We start from the raw sequence: 12,359 nt of genomic DNA, 5'->3' as shown, positions 1-12,359 counted from the left end.
TTTTCGTGCGGATTACATGTATGATTTATCAATAGTACTAGGTTAATAAAGTTAGTTTTATTCACCAAAAATTCTGCAAAAAAAATTGCAAAAATGCAGCAAAACCTGATTTCTTTTTTTTTTTTTTTTGCAGCGTTTTTGCACTTGCTCATTGCTTTCTATTAGTGAAAAAATGCAGCAAAAATGCTGAAATAATTGACGTGTTGCAGATTTCAAAAATGGAATGAAAACACAAGAGTGTGCATGAGATTCCTGTAATCTCAGCTTTTGTTGGTACTGTAAAACGCAGCTTCTTCTTTGAATAAAAAAAACTGCACAAAAATGCTGCAAAAATGCTCCATGTGAACTTGGCTTTAATGTTGTCTCCACTGAACTAGATAAATCCAAAATCTTTCTTTACAAATCTCATGATACATTACGAGTGTAGTTGTACATACCGTACAGACCAAAAGTTTGGACATAGCTTCTCATTTAAAGATTTTTTTCTTGACTATGAAAATTGTACGTTCACACTGAAGGCATCAAAACTATGAATTAACACATGTGGAATTATATACTTAACAAAAAAGTGTGAAACAGCTGAAAATATGTCTTTATATTCTAGGTTCTTCAAAGTAGCCACCTTTTGATTTGATGACTGCTTTGCACACTCTTGGCATTCTCTTGATGAGCTTCAAGAGGTAGTCACCGGAAATGGTCTTCCAACAATCTTGAAGGAGTTCCCAGAGATGCTTAGCACTTGTTGGCCCTTTTGCCTTCATTCTGCGGTCCAGCTCACCCCAAACCATCTCGATTGGGTTTAGGTGTGGTGACTGTGGAGGCCAGGTCATCTGGAGTAGCACCCCATCACTCTCCTGCTTGGTCAAATGGCCCTTACACAGCCTCGAGGTGTGTTTGGGGTCATTGTCCTGTTGAAAAATAAATGATGGTCCAACTAAACGCAAACCGGATGGAATAGCATGCCGCTGCAAGATGCTGTGGTAGCCATGCTGGTTCAGTATGCCTTCAATTTTGAATAAATCCCCAACAGTGTCACCAGCAAAGCACCCCCACACCATCACACCTCCTCCTCCATGCTTCACGGTGGGAACCAGGCATGTAGAGTCCATCCGTTCACCTTTTCTGCGTTGCACAAAGACACGGTGGTTGGAACCAAAGATCTCAAATTTGGACTCATCAGACCAAAGCACAGATTTCCACTGGTCTAATGTCCATTCCTTGTGTTCTTTAGCCCAAACAAGTCTCTTCTGCTCGTTGCCTGTCCTTAGCAGTGGTTTCCTAGCAGCTATTTTACCATGAAGGCCTGCTGCGCAACGTCTCCTCTTAACAGTTGTAGAGATGTGTCTGCTGCTAGAACTCTGTGTGGCATTGACCTGGTCTCTAATCTGAGCTGCTGTTAACCTGCGATTTCTGAGGCTGGTGACTCGGATAAACTTATCCTCAGAAGCAGAGGTGACTCTTGGTCTTCCTTTCCTGGGGCGGTCCTCACGTGAGCCAGTTTCTTTGTAGTGCTTGATGGTTTTTGCAACTGCACTTGGGGACACTTTCAAAGTTTTCCCAATTTTTCGGACTGACTGACCTTCATTTCTTAAAGTAATGATGGCCACTCGTTTTTCTTTACTTAGCTGTTTTTTTCTTGCCATAATACAAATTCTAACAGTCTATTCAGTAGGACTATCAGCTGTGTATCCACCAGACTTCTGCACAACACAACTGATGGTCCCAACCCCATTTATAAGGCAAGAAATCCCACTTATTAAACCTGACAGGGCACACCTGTGAAGTGAAAACCATTTCCGGTGACTACCTCTTGAAGCTTATCAAGAGAATGCCAAGAGTGTGCAAGGCAGTCATCAAAGCAAAAGGTGGCTACTTTGAAGAACCTAGAATATAAGACATATTTTCAGTTGTTTCACACTTTTTTGTTAAGTATATAATTCCACATGTGTTAATTCATAGTTTTGATGCCTTCAGTGTGAATGTACAATTTTCATAGTCATGAAAATACAGAAAAATCTTTAAATGAGAAGGTGTGTCCAAACTTTTGGTCTATACTGTATATCTGTGGATATCGTGCAGAATTTGTTACCATCTGTTCAGTTAGCCAACCACTGAGGACTCCCAAATCTAAATATTTTTCTTTCAGAAATGGTGCAGCTAAGTCCCACTTTTCGCCCTTTGTATTGCCATATGGTCTAATACACACTGATATTCCCAGCATACATTGACATGCTGCTGATTTCAAGTCTGTAACGCTTGTCAATTTTCGCTATGGATATTTTCGCAACATATGAATGAGATTTCTTAAAATCTCATCTACAGCGGTACTACTGTTTTCACTAGGTAGGAAATGCACTTATAGAAAATAAATAAGAGTGAAGGTTTTGGTCTGTGGTTTTTAGTACAAAAAAATGATTTGAACATTGATGTAGATCATGTGCCATAGTCCATGGACCTACAGATAATCAAGCATGCCTCTGGCTAATGAGAAGGGATCTGAGGGCTCTCTAGGTCTCCTCCAAGGTAGGGAGACAGAAATTAGAACAGGATGCATTGATCAGATAAGTATTTATATCTCAGAATACAGAAAGAAAATCAAATTAATTCTTGGAAATGAGGATATCCTGAATATTGATGAAAAAAATATACAGTGTCATGTAAAAGTTTTGGCCCCCTGGTCAAAATTACTGTTATTGTGAACAGGTAAGCAAGTTGAAGATGAAATGATCTATAAAAGGCCTAAAGGTAAGGATGACACATTTCCTTTACATTTTAGGCAACAAAAAATATTTTTTTTCATCCTTTAGGCTAAGTGCCCACAATGCAGAAATGCTGCTGATTTTTTCTGCATCTCCCTGGCAGGAAAAACGCATGCGGATTTTACATGTGTTTTTCATGCCAGGTAGAAGCTTTTGTCAAACGTTTTTGCATGCATTTCTGCATGCGGGTCATCAAGAGCTTTTCCAAGCGATTTTAGCATCACTTAGAAAAGTGCTTGACAACTTGGTCACACTATATAAATCCATGCAACCTGCATGGATTTATATAGTGTGACCAAGTTAATAGTTAAAAAAAAGAATAAAAATGGTAAAAAGAAAAAGAAACCTTATACTCACCTTCTGATGGACCCGGTCTTCTCTACGGTGCGTCCGGTGTCTTGGGCGGCTCTCGGTGGTGTAAAAGGACCTTCCATGACGTCATTTAGTCATGTGACCGCTGATGTCGGTGGTCGCGTGACCTGTCACATGACTAAATGACATCATGGAAGATCCTTTTACACCACCGCGAGCCAATGGGGAGCCAGGACACACCGGAGACAAGACCGCGGGCCATCAGAAGGTGAGTATAATGTATATTTTTTATTTTAAATTCTTTTTTTTAACAGGTACTATGGTACCCAGGTCTGGAGGAGAGTCTCCTCTTCTCCAGACCCAGGTACCATCCGCACATTGAATCGCTTAATATCTGCATGCTCACATGTAGTCATGCGGATATTAAGCGATTCAATGCAAGTCAATGGCGGCAATTACGCTGCGTTTCCGCAAAAATAATGGACATGCTGCAGATTTTTCCGCAATGATAATCCGCAGCGGAAATTTACGCAGCATGTGCACAGCACATGGGGACTATGGGGCACGTATTACCAAGCGTTTTTTAAGCGTTTTCGCTGCGGAAATTCTGCAGCAAAAACGTTCGAAAAGCGCATAGTGGGCACGCAGCCTCACATTTTAAAAATTACGAAAAGGAAAATGGGCTGATTCAAATGTTTGGGCACCCTGCATGGCTAGTACCTAGTAGCACCCCCTTTTGAAAGTATCACAGCTTGTAAATGCTTGTTGTAACCTCCTGTTTGAGGGATTTTCATCCAGTCTTCCTTGGAAAATTCTTCCAGCTCTGTGAGATTCCTGGGTCGTCTTGCAATCACTGCTCTTTTGAGGTCTAGCCACAGATTTTCAATCATGCTCAGATCAGGGGACTATGAGGGCCATTGTAAAACCTTCAGCTTGCACCTTTTGAGGTAGTCTTTTGTGGATTTTGACGCTCTCTCTAGGTGTCCGAGAGATTAGCTGCCAAGGGAGGGAGACAGAAATTAGAACAGATGAAAATATATACAGTACAGACCAAAAGTTTGGACACACCTTCTCATTTAAAGATTTTTCTGTATTTTCATGACTATGAAAATTGTACATTCACACTGAAGGCATCAAAACTATGAATTAACACATGTGGAATTATATACTTAACAAAAAAATGTGAAACAACTGAAAATATGTCTTATATTCTAGGTTCTTCAAAGTAGCCACCTTTTGCTTTGATGACTGCTTTTCACACTCTTGGCATTCTCTTGATGAGCTTCAAGAGGTAGTCACCGGAAATGGTCTCCAACAATCTTGAAGGAGTTCCCAAAGATGCTTAGCACTTGTTGGCCCTTTTGCTTTCACTCTGCTGTCCAGCTCACCCCAAACCATCTCGATTGGGTTCAGGTCTGGTGACTGTGGAGGCCAGGTCATCTGGAGTAGCACCCCATCACTCTCCTTCTTGGTCATATAGCCCTTACACAACCTGGAGGTGTGTTTGGGGTCATTGTCCTGTTGAAAAATAAATGATGGTCCAACTAAACGCAAACCGGATGGAATAGCAGGCTGCTGCAAGATGCTGTGGTAGCCATGCTGGTTCAGTATGCCTTCAATTTTGAATAAATCCCCAACAGTGTCACCAGCAAAGCACCCCCACACAATCACACCTCCTCCATGCTTCACGGTGGGAACCAGGCATGTAGAGTCCATCCGTTCACCTTTTCTGCGTCGCACAAAGACACTGTGGTTGGAACAAAAGATCTCAAATTTGGACTCATCAGACCAAAGCACAGATATCCACTGGTCTAATGTCCATTCCTTGTGTTCTTTAGCCCAAACAAGTCTCTTCTGCTGGTTGCCTGTCCTTAGCAGTGGTTTCCTAGAAGCTATTTTACCATGAAGGCCTGCTGCACAAAGTCTCCTCTTAACAGTTGTTGAAGAGATGTGTCTGCTGCTAGAACTCTGTGTGGCATTGACCTGGTCTCTAATCTGAGCTGCTGTTAACCTGCGATTTCTGAGGCTGGTGACTCGGATAAACTTATCCTCAGAAGCAGAGGTGACTCTTGGTCTTCCTTTCCTGGGGCGGTCCTCATGTGAGCCAGTTTCTTTGTAGTGCTTGATGGTTTTTGCAACTGCACTTGGGGACACTTTCAGTTTTCTCAATTTTTCGCACTGACTGACCTTCATTTCTTAAAGTAATGATGGCCACTCGTTTTTCTTTACTTAGCTGCTTTTTTCTTGCCATAATACAAATTCTAGCAGTCAATTCAGTAGGACTATCAGCTGTGTATCCACCAGACTTCTGCACAACACAACTGATGGTCCCAAACCAATTTATAAGGCAAGAAATCCCACTTATTAAACCTGACAGGGCACACCTATGAAGTGAAAACCATTTCCGGTGACTACCTCTTGAAACTCATCAAGAGAATGCCAAGAGTGTGCAAAGCAGTCATCAAAGCAAAAGGTGGCTACTTTGAAGAACCTAGAATATAAGACATATTTTCAGTTGTTTCACACTTTTTTGTTAAGTATATAATTCCACATGTGTTAATTCATAGTTTTGATACCTTCAGTGTGAATGTACAATCTTCATAGTCATGAAAATACAGAAAAATCTTTAAATGAGAAGGTGTGTGCAAACTTTTGGTCTGTACTGTATATTGTTTTTTTTTTGCCTAAAATACAAAGGAAATGTGTCATCTTTAACTTTAGGCCTTTTAGAGATCATTTCATCTTCAACTTGCTTAACTGTTCACAATAACAGTAATTTTGACCAAGGGTGCCAAATTTTGACATGTCACTGTAGATATACCTCCCTATTGTATTGCACCACCTGTTTTCCAACTGTATAGTCCTACAAAGCTCTTTTTGCATGTTTCCAATCTCACCATCACTTTCTTTTTGATTAAAAGGGAGAAAAAAAAACTCTAAGGCTAGGTTCACACTCATACAGTGCTCTCTGCTAAGCACTATGGTGGGGTTTCTTTTGGAATCCGCAAAAAAATGGATTGCCGGAGCCTCAACATAACCCCGATGGAGCTGTTCAATTAAATGAAGCTGACAGTCACTTTGGACCATCTCCGACCTCTATCCCGACAGTATTCGTATTTTTCAGACATGAACAAAAACATGTTTTTGTGCATGTCTGAAAAAGACGAGTACTGTCACGACTGATGCCAGACAGGTCCTAAAGTTGAAGTCAGTGGCTCTGTTGGGTTCCCGTCGGAGTCATGTTTTTCGAAATTCCAAAAGACAAACCAGCGTAGTGCTCGGTGCAGAGGACTGTATGAGTGTCGACATAACCTAAAATGGTTAAAAGAGCATAGAGAAACCTGACTAGTAATATGTGAATATAAGTCGTATGAATATAAAAATGCATTATGTTTAATGGACTGTGCTCTTTGACAAAATGACAGAGACTGTATAATAATGGAATAGTGGAAGATATTAAAAACAATGAATTCTAGATCAGAACGTCCTTTATGCGCAGTGCTGCACATCCTCAATGGACGCAGTATTCTTAATACATTTTGCAATGAGCATCATATTAAAGTAAATGATTCCTTAGTTACTTGATGAAAACTTTGTGATTTACCGAAAATGATGAGATTTCGGAGTTCTTCTTGCTAGAGGCTTTTTTTGAAAATGTTTTGAAAAACACATTCTGAGAAGCTAAAAATTCTAGGATTCGACAAATGATTGCTTTGTTTATTTGTTGTGCAGTCAGCAGCGGAATATGTGAAAACTCATCTGCCCGAGGTGCTAAAGCAACATCTACAGGACTTCGAAAGGGATAAAGAGAACAGCGTACTTTCCTACCAGACAATTTTGGAGCAGCAGATTTTAGCAATAGATCGTGAACTGCTGGAAAAGCTTTCGGGGGCCTATGATGAAGCAGGTATGTGCTATTGTTCCTGATCCATTTAGTTATTTATTATTATAGTGCCATTTATTCCATAGCACTTTACATGTGAAAAGGGGTATACATAGCAAAAACATTTACATAATGTTTAGTTGAGTTTGTATAATGTCTAGTCAATTTATCAAATACACTTTGGCATCAGATATATATATATATATAGATAGATATTTTATCTATATACAGTGGTGGCCAAAAGTATTGGCACCCCTGCAATTCTGTCAGATAATACTCCGTTTCTTCCTGAAAATGATTGCAATCACAAATTATTTGATATTATTATCTTCATTTAATTTGCTTGCAAGGAAAAAACACAAAAGAGAATGAAGCAAAAATCAAATCATTGATCATTTCACACAAAACTCCAAAAATGGGCCAGACAAAAGTATTGGCACCCTCAGCCTAATACTTGGTTGCACAACCTTTAGCCAAAATAACTGCGAACAACCGCTTCCGGTAACCATCAATGAGTTTCTTACAATGCTCTGCTGGAATTGTAAACCATTCTTCTTTGGCAAACTGCTCCAGGTCCCTGATATTTGAAGGGTGCCTTCTCCAAACTGCCATTTTGAGATCTCTCCACAGGTGTTCTATGGGATTCAGGTCTGGACTCATTGATGGCCACTTTAGAAGTCTCCAGTGCTTTCTCTCAAACCATTTCATAGTGCTTTTGGAAGTGTGTTTTGGGTCATTGTCCTGCTGGAAGACCCATGACCTCTGAGGGAGACCCAGCTTTCTCACACTGGGCCCTACATTATGCTGCAAAATTTGTTGGTAGTCTTCAGACTTCATAATGCCATGCACACGGTCAAGCAGTCCAGTGCCAGAGGCAGCAAAGCAACCCCAAAACATCAGGGAACCTCCGCCATGTTTGACTGTAGGTACCATGTTCTTTTCTTTGAATGCCTCTTTTTTTTTCCTGTACACTCTATGTTGATGCTTTTTCCCAAAAAGCTCTACTTTTGTCTCATCTGACCAGAGAACATTCTTCCAAAACGTTTTAGGCTTTCTCAGGTAAGTTTTGGCAAATGCCAGCCTGGCTTTTTTATGTCTCGGGGTAAGAAGTGGGGTCTTCCTGGGTATCCTACCATACAGTCCCTTTTCATTCAGACGCCGACGGATAGTACGGGTTGACACTGTTGTACCCTCGGACTGCAGGGCAGCTTGAACTTGTTTGGATGTTAGTCGAGGTTCTTTATCCACCATCCGCACAATCTTGCGTTGAAATCTCTCGTCAATTTTTCTTTTCCGTCCACATCTAGGGAGGTTAGCCACAGTGCCATGGGCTTTAAACTTCTTGATGACACTGCGCACGGAAGACACAGGAACATTCAGGTCTTTGGAGATGGACTTGTAGCCTTGAGATTGCTCATGCTGCCCACAATTTGGTTTCTCAAGTCCTCAGACAATTCTTTGGTCTTCTTTCTTTTCTCCATGCTCAATGTGGTACACACAAGGACACAGGACAGAGGTTGAGTCAACTTTAATCCATGTTAACTGGCTTCAAGTGTGATTTAGTTATTGCCAACACCTGTTAGGTGCCACAGGTAAGTTAAAGGTGCTGTTAATTACACGAATTAGAGAAGCATCACATGATTTTTCAAACAGTGCCAATACTTTTGTCCACCCCCTTTTTTAGGTTTGGTGTGGAATTATATCCAATTTGGCTTTAGGACAATCCTTTTTGTGTTTTTTCATTGAAGACAAATTAAATGAAGATAATAATACCAAAGAATATGTGATTGCAATCATTTTCAGGAAGAAACTGAGTATCATCTGACAGAATTGCAGGGGTGCCAATACTTTTGGCCACCACTGTATATATATATTTATATACACACACATATATACTGTGTATGTATATATTGTGACAAAGCCATTGGCAAAGTACTGGAGGAGATATATGTTTCACTTAGGCTATTAGCTTCAGTAAAATGAAACCTAGAAGTTTGCTCCAGAACACTATGTGTCTAGGGGTTAATCGGCCATTTTTAATGGGCTAGGATATTATGTGAACAGCTGTAGAGCGGGTGGGAGGCTGTTCAACATTTCTCCACCCCAGAGTGTGGCCTGAGCTTTAGCCAGCCTTTTGACTCATTCAGTGTTCAGTAGGGCTGGAGAGAGGAGCTCTAGCACTTTATGTCCTGACAAGGAAAAGCTGAACCGTTTGTTTGCTTAACACTGGGCTGTGCTTTGTGCTACCACTTTGCTTTGTTTTCCTGTTTTTGCCCAAAGGGCCATGCTTATTTTTATTTCACCACAGTTTATGCTGCCTGTATAATTAACCTGGGAAGAATTTAAAGAGACAGTGTTCCCATGTCTACCTCCGTGTGCTGTGGAGTGAGCCGGTCTACCACAATATATATATATATATGGATTGCATAAGGCAATGTCTAGTATTTTTTTTTTCATCTATAATTAGTCTATTACATGGCCTTGATATGGCCCAAAATACAGCATATTCAAAAATCATCAGAATAGCAGACATCACACAGGTATGGGTATACTGAATTAAACATTCCCAATTCTGCCAATTACATTCTGACTACTGTGATAGTTATCCAGTCTTTTGTACCATTACTGTATTATTTAACCTGTTAATTTCTTTTTTTTACAACACTGATTTTAAGGTCCATGTAGCATGTGCTATTGACAGCTGCATACAGGCTTGGACTGGCCCACAGGAGAACAGGAGAATCCTCTGGTGGGCCCCTGGGAAGAGTGGGCAACCACCCTCTTATATGAGCAGCACTTGGCACAATATACTTTTATCACTATGTACAGACAAAGGCAGCATCTTATTCATTTAAGAATCTCCCCAGATCATAGTTGTATAAATTTGTGATTGAGGATAATGTCACATTTGCATGTAGCTGAAAAGTGGGGCTCTGGAGTTGATTACTGGTGGGCCCCAGGTATCCCAGTCCGAAACTGCTTGTGTGTCTTCTATGCGGCAGCTCTGTGCCCCAGTCTTCAGTCTTTTGTCAGGTAGTTTGTTGTGTAAGTATGATATATGCTATTTTAGGGCCCAGCCCCCATCACAGAGATCGGCCCCCATAACAGTTGTAATGTAACTTGGGACAGGAGCTGACATTATGATACCACAATGGGTGTAGATATATGTGGTCTGCTGTCATGGCACCCCCATAATTCCTGGTTGTACTTGAGGAATACTTAGGCTGTGTGCCCACTATGCGTTTTTCAAGCATTTTTGATGCCGAATTTCCCCAGCAGAAACGCTTTAAAAACGCTTGGTAATCTGTGCCCCATGATCCCCAATGAAAATCTGCATGTTCTGTGCCCATGCTGCGGATTTTTCCTCAGCAGATTTTCCATGCGGATTTGAGGTCCCAATGCATTTGAAAAACGCAAGTCAAATCCTCATGTAAAAGCGCGTCAAAAACGCGTGTAAAATCCGCAAGCATTTTTGACTGCCAAGACCATGCAGAAACGCTGCTGAAATTTTCTGCTTCATTTCTGCATCCTGGGCACATAGCCTAAGGGTAGTAATGATCACTCCCATCATTGTAACTGTGTAAAAAAAAACAACTCACATGACACTTTTATTTTCTTTCTTTTTATCTTTTATTGGAATAGCAATAAGCAACATTGTAATAAAAATATTACCGGCCCTTTAAGAAATTAAACTATGATCGCAATGACTCTCAGGTCAGACCCCATAGAGATCACAGAACTGGCTGTGGTCATTGAGGAGCGGCTGAGAGTCACTGGACCCAAAGATCCAGAGGAAGGCAAAGAAACCCCCCGGAGAGTTCTGCCTCAGGTGGGAAAAAAATTCCTTCCAGACCCCAGTTGTGGCGATCGGATATTTCCCTGGATCTCGTCTGTTCTGCTGCATATTGCTGTATATCTGCATGTATTATAAGCTCAGGAGATCCGACCCTGGGAAGGAAAAGACAAATACACCCTGCAAAAGAGGAGCTTACAATCTAATATACAATATATAGGCTGCTCCTGAGGGCATTCAGAATAATGCACACCCTGTCCTAGGAGCTTACAATCTAATATACAATATACAGACTGCTCCTGAGGGCATGCAGAATAATGTACACCCTGTCCTAGGAGCTTACAATCTAATATACAATATACATACTGCTCCTGAGGGCATGCAGAATAATGCACACCCTGTCCTAGGAGCTTACAATCTAATATATAATATACAGACTGCTCCTGAGGGCATGCAGAATAATGTACACCCTGTCCTAGGAGCTTACAATCTAATATACAATATACAGACTGCTCCTGAGGGCATGCAGAATAATGTACACCCTGTCCTAGGAGCTTACAATCTAATATACAATATACATACTGCTCCTGAGGGCATGCAGAATAATGCACACCCTGTCCTAGGAGCTTACAATCTAATATATAATATACAGACTGCTCCTGAGGGCATGCAGAATAATGTACACCCTGTCCTAGGAGCTTACAATCTAATATACAATATACAGACAGCTCCTGAGGGCATACATAATAATGTACACCCTGTCCTAGGAGCTTATAATCTAATATACACTATACAGGCTGCTCCTGAGGGCATACAGAATAATGTACACCCTGTCCTAGGAGTTTATAATCTAATATACAATATACAGGCTGCTCCTGAGGGCATACATAATAATGTACACCCTGTCCTAGGAGCTTATAATCTAATATACACTATACAGGCTGCTCCTGAGGGCATGCAGGATAATGTACACCCTGTCCTAGGAGCTTACAATCTAATATACAATATACGTATTGCCCCTGAGGGCATGCAGAATAATGCACACCCTGTCCTAGGAGCTTACAATCTAATATATAATATACAGGCTGCTCCTGAGGGCATGCAGAATAATGTACACCCTATCCTAGGAGCGTACAATCTAATATACAATATACTGGCTGCTCCTGAAGGCATGCAGAATAATGTACACCCTGTCCTAGGAGCTTACAATCTAATATATAATATACAGGCTGCTCCTGAGGGCATGCAGAATAATGTACACCCTGTCCTAGGAGCTTATAATCTAATATATAATATACAGGCCGCTCCTGAGGGCATGCAGAATAATGTACACCCTGTCCTAGGAGATTACAATCGAATATACAATATACAGGCTGCTCCTGAGGGCATGCAGGATAATGTACACCCTGTCCTAGGAGCTTATAATCTAATATATAATATACAGACTGCTCCTGAGGGCATACAGAATAATGTACACCCTGTCCTAGGAGCTTACAATCTAATATATAATATATAGGCTGCTCCTGAGGGTATGCAGAATAATGTACACCCTGTCCTAGGAGCTTATAATCTAATATATAATATACAGGCTGCTCCTGAGGGTATGCAGAAT

The 12,359-nt window shown here is 40.9% G+C and overlaps 1 protein-coding gene across 1 annotated transcript in view; it reads left to right on the top strand.

The window, feature by feature from the left end:
• PPM1L (protein phosphatase, Mg2+/Mn2+ dependent 1L) overlaps positions 1-12,359 on the top strand; it is a 291,218-nt gene that overhangs the window by 219,471 nt on the left and 59,388 nt on the right. Inside the window, exon 2 of the mRNA XM_073674810.1 lies at positions 6,804-6,978. Within this exon, the coding sequence (XP_073530911.1) occupies positions 6,804-6,978 (175 nt within the window). The remainder of the gene's footprint in view (positions 1-6,803; positions 6,979-12,359) is intronic.

The sequence above is a fragment of the Phyllobates terribilis genome, unplaced genomic scaffold (assembly GCF_046119375.1).
Source record: "Phyllobates terribilis strain yellow unplaced genomic scaffold, ASM4611937v1 Scaffold_3__8_contigs__length_932513732, whole genome shotgun sequence".
Classification (NCBI taxonomy): domain Eukaryota; kingdom Metazoa; phylum Chordata; class Amphibia; order Anura; family Dendrobatidae; genus Phyllobates; species Phyllobates terribilis.
The sequence above is the reverse complement of the archived record's forward strand: the minus strand, read 5'-3'. Positions and strand labels throughout refer to the sequence as shown.